Raw genomic sequence first — 9,555 nt, forward strand, 5'->3', positions numbered from 1 at the left:
GATCTCCTGCGATTTAATTTCTAAATTATTGTGTAAACAAGTTAGGTGGAGGAAATCATTTCCTATTACATAAAGAAATTGAATAAAAAGTTGAGTGATTCATTTTATATTTAATTTCAACCTATCCTCTTTGTTTTTAGAAATAAGTACTATTTTAGTCTCTAATATTTTTTTATCAAAATTAAATTTACCCCAACGTTATTTTAAATTTAAAATCATCCACAATGTTTTATTTTCCCCAATCAATCTCTCGGATCAGAAACCATTAGTTCGGCAATTTGGAGATCTGAGTTTCACACAACCCACTTCTAGATAATGATATCGTACTTCTTTTCTTTTTTTTTTTTTTTCCTTTCTTTTCTTTTTTTTTTTTTTTTTTTTTTTGGTTTCCCACGGTATCCCCCAACCCGGCAGGTCAAGGACTAATCCGTCGCAGTACTGAACTCCATTTAAGGGTTTGCCGCTGGCCAATGGGTTGCTGCATGCACAAGGCGGGATTTGTGCAGTTTTTGTGCAGTTTTTTTAATGGACTTTGACTTTCCACGCTTTACATTTTTTTTCCTCCCTTACACACAAAAAATAAATCTCTAGGTAAACTATAACAAAAAGAAAGGCCCAGAAAAGTTAAGCCATTAATAACTTCTCCGGCCTGGCCCAATCTTTGGGATAATCTTCCCTGCGCCACATAGACAATTACAACAGAAACAAGGGTTCACCTTTGCAAATAACACAAGTTACATGGGAGCAAATGAATATCCTAATAGTAATAGACCAGCAAACCTCTGAGCTCTGACTCTTCCTGACAAAAAAGTTCGCGCGGAGACCCAATTTGGCGCGTAACTAAATTAACCCGCCAAATGATTATTCGATTACTTGCACACTCTGCACTGCACAAATAACCATTCTCTCTCTCTCGCATCTGTATCTATCTTCTCCATTGCTTCTTCTTCTTCTTCTTCTTCCACACACACCATGTCACTCAAGCGAAGAAGAACCCACGCTCCCAAGCCCGCCCTCGACGACGACGTCATCTGCGAGCGTTGCTCCTCCGGCGACTCCCCGGCGGAGCTTCTCCTCTGCGACAAATGCGATCGAGGCTACCACCTCTTCTGTCTCCGACCTATCCTTCCTTCCGTTCCCAAAGGCTCATGGCTCTGCCCCTCTTGTTCCCACAGTGACACCAAGAAACCAAAATGTATGTTCCCCTTTTTTGGTTAATTTCAAACTTACTTTTCTTTTTCTGCACCAGATCTACAAATCCATAATATTTGAACAATACTCTCAAATAATAATGTACAGTTTTTAATCTTAAATTTTTAATTACATAATAACTGACGGCTACATGATCAATTTCATTTTATTTTTTTCTCAGCACCAGATCTACGTAGCTATATTATGTTGTCCTATTTTTACTAGATTCAGAATTTTATTTTTTCATTTTTATAATAATTAACAGCTTCTGCGTTTTCGTTTGGATTAATGCAGCATTTCCACTTGTTCAGACCAAAATCATTGACTTCTTTAGAATTAAACGGTCTTCGGAGGAAACCTTAACTTCAATTCAAGGTATGGAGCGTAGTATTCTATTATGAAAGTGAAGATTTGAAGCTAATTGGAACTAGTATTATTTTTTTTTTCTTCTGATTTTGTTTTTGTGTTGTTACAGATGTTCGGAAGAAGCGGAAGCGGGGAAGCAGCGTGGCTTTGTTGAAGAAGAAGAAGAGGAAGCTTCTTCCGTTCGTTCCGACCGAGGATCCTAAGAGAAGGTTGGAGCAGATGGCATCGCTGGCTACAGCACTGATGGCGACAAAAGCGGTGTTCAGCAATGAGCTTACTTACATTCCTGGTATGGCGCCAAGATCTGCTAATTGTCCTGCTTTGGAGAGTGGTGGGATGCAGGTAACATGTTTGTGAAAATGTCAATTAGATGAATTTGTTCTGAATTTCGTGCTATGTGAAAATTGGAAATTCCTATTGAAATGATAAGTATGTCATTGTGTTTTGTGCTTGTTTATGGAATTGTTATCTTTATAGAAGAATTATATTGAGACACTGTTAAGTATGGTTTATAGTGCAGGCCTCATCTTAAAAGAATATTATACATTATACTTTCTTCTTAGTAATGCTTGTGGTGCTGATGAGTGCTGACTAATGTATATTAATATCACTTTCTGCATTGAAGAATTTGTTTAATTAGACAGGCTTAAAACGTGGAGCCACACCAAAAAAGAAAAGTGAGAGGGGAAAAAAGGAGATGGAGTATGTGCCTAACAAAGTAACAAGTTGCAAAATCATTTTGTCTATCCCTTTTATCAAAATAGTAGACTTTATACCATTTGAGTTGTTGCACTTGTTTAACTGTTTGGGGAGCAATCATCATAAGTCAGAGGAACTGTAGAATGATTTGCTTTGTAAATGACCAGTTCTGCAACTTTAAGTGAAACATATAAATATTAAATAGAGAAATGATAATTTCACTCTTATTTTTTATAATGCCATTCCATTGCCTGTTAAATATGTCTTGTTCTGAGCTATTGATAGGTTATCTCACAGATAAATGACACAAGCAAGATTTTGCATATGAAATTTACGGCTTATGCAAGACTGTATTTGATAACACAGTAGAGGGGGTAAGAAAACAGTTAAATAGAATCTTAGAGTTACAGTAGTTGCCACCTATAAGAAAAGAGTAACAATAGTTGCTGCATATTAAAATTTCAAAATCAAAAGTTGAAGCATCCAAAAAACAGTAGTATGACAGCGTGAATCCAAGCTATTGTGAGTTAGTTGTCACAAGTTTGACATATTTCGTAATTCTCAAATTGATTCTTCAATTGTGCAAAAAGAGTGACTACGTGTGTATTTCTTCATTTTTCTTTTTACTTTTCCTTTATTTTCCTATTGATCTAGAATTTGCTACTTAGACAAATTTGTGTATTTAATTCAGGTCTTATCAAAAGAAGACACAGAAACTTTAAACTTGTGCAGAACTATGATGAAAAGAGGAGAATGCCCACCCCTCATGGTTGTTTTTGATCCTCTAGAAGGGTAAGCAGATATACAAACATAAATTGGCATTTTCTCTTCTCATGAATAGTGGAAATAACTGAACACTTTGCTAGCAGTGTAATAAGTGGTGAACTGGGAAGGTAACTTGAAACTAGTTGTGCGAATAAATGTAAATTCCATAATTCATCTAGTGACTACCTTTAACTTCATCAAACTCTAGTTAACTGGTAAACTTTTGTAAGTTCACTGGTTTAGGTCTTCGATTGAGTTTACGATTTTATAGGTACTTGTGTAAGCTCCACAAGTTTAGGTGAACTCTCAAGTATGTGGGATCTTAATTGAAAATTGCACACACAGGTAGTTTATTACTGATTTTTAGTGATGTAGTCATCATCATACTTATGTAGTGATATCATTTATCCATCATAGATCGGATGTGGGATCTTTATATGATGAATGGGTAGTATGTCGCCGTCTCGCCGAGGAGTATTAATGATGATTGTGTTTATGAAACATTTCTCTTTACTGACATTTCTGCCTTTCTATTGAGCTTGATTTTTCAGATTCTGTTTGTGCAGGTTCACTGTTGAGGCAGATAGATTCATAAGAGATTTAACCATAATCACAGAATATGTTGGAGACGTGGACTTTTTAAAGAATAGGGAAAATGATGATGGGGATAGCATGATGACACTTCTTTCTGCTTCTAATCCCTCCCAAACGCTTGTCATCTGTCCAGATAAACGAAGCAATATAGCACGCTTCATCAATGGCATAAACAACCACACACCGTAAGTTTCATCAATCTTTAATCTTATTCTTTGCTGCCTACATATGTTACTTCTATCTCAGAATATAAAATAATCTTATAAAATGTCTATACTATCCTTTTCTCTATCTTCTCTTCAATTAAACATCTTCCATCATAATGCTTACTGCTACCACTATAAAAATATCAACACCACCATTAATGGTAACACCAACACTATCATTGCTCTCTGTTTTTTTGTGAGATTGTTCTTCTTGTTATGCATTCAAACTTCGAACCAAATCATTCTCTCTTTTGTATTTTCGATCCAACACGCTCTTGTGAACTTGGACATCTTCTCCATCCCGAAACTCTTCCTTAGAGACCCTAAAGCTGCGCGGCAGAAACTGATGTCATGGTTCCCTTCGGGCAGCGCTGCGATGCCAGCACCGGAGAGGGCAAGAAGCATGTGAGGTACTGCTGACAAGGGGTGATAGTGAGCGGAGGAGATTGGCGGCGGAGATGCTGAGTTAGTGCTCCGGTGAGGCAGTGGAGCAGGGTGGTGGCGTGGTTCTTTGAATGAAATTCAAGGCAAGGAGATGAACCCAACTTTTAAATGATGACCCGTGCAAAAAGTTTTTTTGGCGGTGGTGTGTTGATGTTTGGAGTGTTGCAGGAAAAAAAAAAGAAAGGATAAAAATGAAATTTTAAAATAAAATTATTTTTTAAATTATTTAAATATAAATATGATTATTTTATAATTAATAAAAATTTTAAATCTTTGTCATTGGTTCAAAATTTAAATGGTCATGATTCATAAGGAATCTTGCACCATCAAGAACTATAATATACTTTCCCCATACAAGAAGCTTCCCTATAACTATAAGTAAGCTATATGTAACACCTTATTGATCGAGTAGTATAGTCTGGTATATAAAATCATCCTTTTTATTGTGGCTTAGTCAGATGCTAACATTGTACTATATATGGGCTCCAACATGCATTTAGATTATCAAGATTAGTCAGATGTTACCTTTTTGATTTTGCACTCCATGTGAAGTGTAACATTATCTTTTGAATCTAAGTAACGTAAATGTTTGATAGAAATAAAACATTGAAGGGAGTTGTTTTCCATGCAGGGAAGGAAAAAAGAAGCAGAACCTGAAGTGTGTGAGATTTGACGTCAATGGTGAATGCCGGGTTCTTTTAATTGCTAACAGAGATATATCAAAAGGGGAGAGACTGTACTATGACTACAATGGATATGAACATGAATATCCAACTGAACATTTTGTCTAAGCAAGCCAACTCCAACCAAGGTCATCATTCCCCCACCCCCTCTCTCTTCTAATTTAGTTGATTGATTCAATTGTTAGTCATCATCTACAGGGAATGGCAATCATTAACAGTTATTCTTGTAATCTCCACTCATGCGTAATTGCTTATCCAAATCAGCCCCCATAGTTGTTCATGTTAAGAGTTACTGATTTTACTTTTTGTTGGCATTGAGATATATGGTCTCCAACAGGCAACAGGAAGGCTCTCAAATATATTGATAACAATGAGATTTGAATTGTGTAACTATTTCTTCAATATAAAAAATTATCAGAGTTAAACAATGTTTTTTTTGGGAGTCAACATAACAGTTGATTTGATTTTCTAAAAGGTGATAGTTAAGCCCTTAAACGTTTTGAAAGATCACAGAAGACTTCATTGCAAATTGAAAAGAAAAAGTCTAGGGACAGCAATTTCAGACTTCATTGCAAATTGAAAAGGAAAAGTTTAGGAGGCTAGCAATTTTATTGAATTCTGGTCAGTATATAACCATCAAAGAACTAGCAAAGAAAAGTGAGCCATTAGATGAAATCTTACATCAATTTCACACTATTAAAATCATTATTAATAGTTGTTTGATGGTTATAAATCACAAAAATTATTAGCCTCCTAGCACTCAATTGAAAATAGAGTATATACTCAAATAGTTTCTTAAGAAATTTTATATTGGATATTTTGGTTTTTAAAAATTTTTTATTATATAGGTCTTTGAATTTTACAAAAATAAGCCATAAATTTTTTTAATCACACTTGAAGACTTATTCAAGTAAAAAAAATGGGTCTTATTAAAATATAAGGTTACAAATGTGGTTTTTTTTTTTGGTGAATAAGGACAAAAGAAACATAGAAAAAAAATTGAGGGAAGGGACATATCCTTTGCTAAAAAAATTCAACAAAATCTTGTTGGGACAACAACCATTCCATATAAAAAATATTGCAATGCATGGCAGCTTTCGCCATGTAATCCACTGACGCATTTGCAGTTGGATTAGAGGCAAATTCATAATCCAAGTCCATATAAGAAATATTGCAATGCATGGCAACTTTTGCCATGTAATCCACTGATGCATTTGCAATTAGTTGGATTAGAGACAAATCCATAATCCAGGATTTGTTACACAGTTTTTGAATCTTGACTACGAGATTAAGATGAATATTTGAAGAGCTCTGAACAATAGCATGATATACCTCGATGCAATCCGTTTCTCAAATGACCTCTTTAAACCTACAATTTGAAGCCAAACAGAGACTGCATAATATGGCAAAAAGCTTACTTCCAACAACATTGACCTCAGAAAAAATACCCAAATAACCCTTAATCGAATTACCCAATTGATCCTTAAGAATGCACCCAAAACTAGCCACATGTCGAGAAACCAAAACACTAGCATCACAATTTAACTTAATCACCGAATTAGGAGGAGGAATCCAAGAAAAGGAAGGAGAATTCGGGTTTGCATTTCCCACAAAAACATACATGGCACCAAAATTCTTAGCTGCATTTTTCAGTAGAAGAATTACCTTGAAAGTATTCCAGGCATCATCATCCTTGAAAATATCATTGTTGCAATCACGCCAAATCCACCAAACTGCCGCGAAGAACAAGCACTAGCTCTCATGAAGGTTATGCTTGACCCAACTATGGAAATCCCTGCCAATGTCATCTATGTTTCGTCCAATTCCCAAGGTATGCCAAACAATGTGGGCTTTAATTAAACCTCTGAAGCAATGCAACACGTCTTCTTCCACCAGCTTGCACCGACGGCAGATCGCAAAAATAGCTAAGCCTCTGCGGTAACGGAATAGACTGGTTGGCAGGGCATTCTGAATCCCAAGCCACAGAAGTAGCTTAATCTTTTCCGGATCCACTGCCAAAGCCAGAGTAAATTAATAGCAGGATCCCAAGAAATCTTATGACTCAGCAATCAATCTATCCATACCTAGCTGAATAAGCCTTGGAGTTAGAACTACTCCACAACCAACTAGGATCAAGATCACCATACAAACCTGGTCAAATAGAAGCTAACCTGATTTTAAAGTCATTATCAATGGGAGTGAATAATACTCCAATTCCAGTTATCATGGGACCAAACATCCTCTACCCTCAAAGCTATGTTTGTGTTATGAACAAAAGGAACAAAAGCAGCAAGACAACCATCCGGGTGCCACTTTCCAAACCAAAAGGATTGAGAAAGACTACTGATGTTCCAAGAAAATTCCTCTTGTATCTTGACCTTAGTCTTCATGATGTCACGCCAAATACCCGAGGCACCAATAAAATCCATACTCTCCATAAGAACATCTGACCCATATTTAGCCTTCAAGACCCGAACCCAGAGCTTATTAGAACTATAAAGATATTACCACAGAAGCTTGTCCATTAAAGCCAGATTTACACACTTCGTATCTCTAACACCCAAGCCACCAAAATTGCGAGGAGTAATAACTGTCTCCCACTTGACCAGTTTAAGGCACCGCACATCAACTTGTCCCTTCCACAAGAAAGACCTCATGATAACATTAGTTTTTGCACAAATAGAAGGAAAAAGAGAGACTTGCATATGGTAAATAGGTAAAACAGAAGTAATAGATTTAATCAAACATAGTCTACCAGCTCTATTAAGAAGCCTACTTTTCCAATTTGCCAATCTGGACTTAATATGGGACAAAGTTTTCGCAAAAAATCTCTAGAAGAACGTGGGTGTCCAATGTTAACACCCAAATATTTTCCCAAATCGTTCGTCAACCAGATCTTAGAAACTCCCATCAGCACCTCTCTTCAACTATTGGATATATTCTTAGAGCAAAGAGCTTTTGACTTCTCAAAATTAACCTTCATACCCGAAGCTTTGCAAAAAAGATTCATAGTTCTCATGAAATTCCGAACTTGAGACCTGGTCGCCTTACAAAATAGGAGCAAGTCATCAGCGAACATAAAGTATGACAACCGCGACCCATCTCGAGAGACAGCCGCAACCTCCCAGTTTGCAGAACTGACTTGGACTTCAATGAAGGTAGCTAGCCTTTCCATACAAACGACGAAGAAATAGGGCGACATAGGGTCCCCTTCTTTAAGCCCCCTCCTAGGCTAGAAACCCTCCAATTTCACACCATTCCACAAGATGGAGAGGTTAGATGCATGAACACAATTCATAATAAGATAAATAGTGCACTGGGGGAAGCCAAAAACACCCAAAGACTTCGCAAGAAAAGTCCAATTCACTCTGTCATATGTCTTTTCCAAATCAATTTTGAAAGCAATGGCTCCTTTTTTTGACTTAGTCTTCTTGAGAAAATGTAGCATCTCCTGAGAAACGATAATGTTATCCGGAGCACCCCTACCATGAATAAAGCCCCCTTGAGTAGGGCTTACTATCTCATCAAGAAAAGGTTGCAACTTGTTAACCAAGACCTTCATAATGATCTTATAGATGATGTTGATGATGTTGCAGAGGCTAATAGGCCAAAAATCCATGAAATCACTAGGGGTTTCGCACCTGAGAATAAGAAGTATGAGAGTTTCAACCAAGGACAGACTCAAGGGACCACCAAGAAAGGCTCGTTGGACAGCTTGCCAGTCATTCCGACTGACGACCTCCCAATACTCTTTGAAGAAAAATGCTTGAAAAAACCATCAGGATCAGGAGCTTTCAAGAGACTCATGTTATCAAATGCTTGCTTAACTTTCAAGAAGGACACCAGCTGAGTAACAGAAACACAAGCATCCGGGCTAAACTTAGGAGACGGAATCACTCCCAAACACGAAACTTCAACTTGCTCAGTAGAACAAAAAAGCTTTTTGTAGAATTTCAAAGCCTCAGATTTCAGAACATCCTGATTCATAGCCCAAGAACCATCACTAATAAGAAGACCATGGACTTTATTGGCTTTCCTCCAAATGATAGTCTGTAAGTGAAAGAATTTAGTGTTACGATACCCATATCACACCCACTGCTCTTAGACTTCTAGAACCAGAATAGTTCTTCCTAAGCCAAAATAGTATTCAACGCCGCCCTTAAATCCTCCTCCTTCTCCCTCAGTTCAGCATCATCACTAAATTCCAGCCGTTTTTGAATAGCCTCTAATTGAAATTCAAGATTTCTCTTGTTGGCAAAAATGTTTCCAAAGACTTTAGAATTGAACTCTAACGAAGCACTCTGAATCAAGTTCAAACTCCTCTGAATACACCCTGCAGTAAAAATCCCGTCCCATGTTTTCTTGATTAATGGTTTATACTCCGGATGAGATGTCCAGGTCGCCTGAAATCTAAAAGGTCTGGCACCCCTCTTCATCGGGGCTTCAAGGCACCGAACTAAGAGAGGGCAATGATCCGAGTGAAGGTGACACAGAACCTCAGCATAAGCCTCCGGAAAAAGCAACCTCCAGTCACCATTGCTACACACTTTATCAAGCCTTTTAGCAATTTTTCTAAACCCATCTGTTCTCCAAAACCAAGTAAACAT

At 37.1% G+C, this 9,555-nt stretch overlaps 2 protein-coding genes across 2 annotated transcripts; one reads left to right on the forward strand and one right to left on the reverse strand.

The window, feature by feature from the left end:
* Positions 1 to 802: 802 nt before the first annotated feature.
* ATXR6 (TRITHORAX-RELATED PROTEIN 6) lies at positions 803 to 5,376 on the forward strand. The gene is made up of 6 exons (XM_016352325.3): positions 803 to 1,195; positions 1,486 to 1,566; positions 1,667 to 1,899; positions 2,948 to 3,048; positions 3,588 to 3,800; positions 4,897 to 5,376. Exons 1-6 carry the CDS (start codon positions 973 to 975, stop codon positions 5,054 to 5,056), a joined length of 1,011 nt encoding a protein of 336 aa, XP_016207811.1. The 5' UTR covers positions 803 to 972; the 3' UTR covers positions 5,057 to 5,376.
* A 3,702-nt stretch (positions 5,377 to 9,078) lies between these two features.
* LOC107647559 (uncharacterized) lies at positions 9,079 to 9,555 on the reverse strand. The gene has a single exon (XM_016351630.1). It carries the CDS (start codon positions 9,553 to 9,555, stop codon positions 9,079 to 9,081), a length of 477 nt encoding a protein of 158 aa, XP_016207116.1.

The sequence above is a fragment of the Arachis ipaensis genome, chromosome B6 (assembly GCF_059453495.1).
Source record: "Arachis ipaensis isolate K30076 ecotype BB chromosome B6, ASM5945349v1, whole genome shotgun sequence".
NCBI lineage: Eukaryota > Viridiplantae > Streptophyta > Magnoliopsida > Fabales > Fabaceae > Arachis > Arachis ipaensis.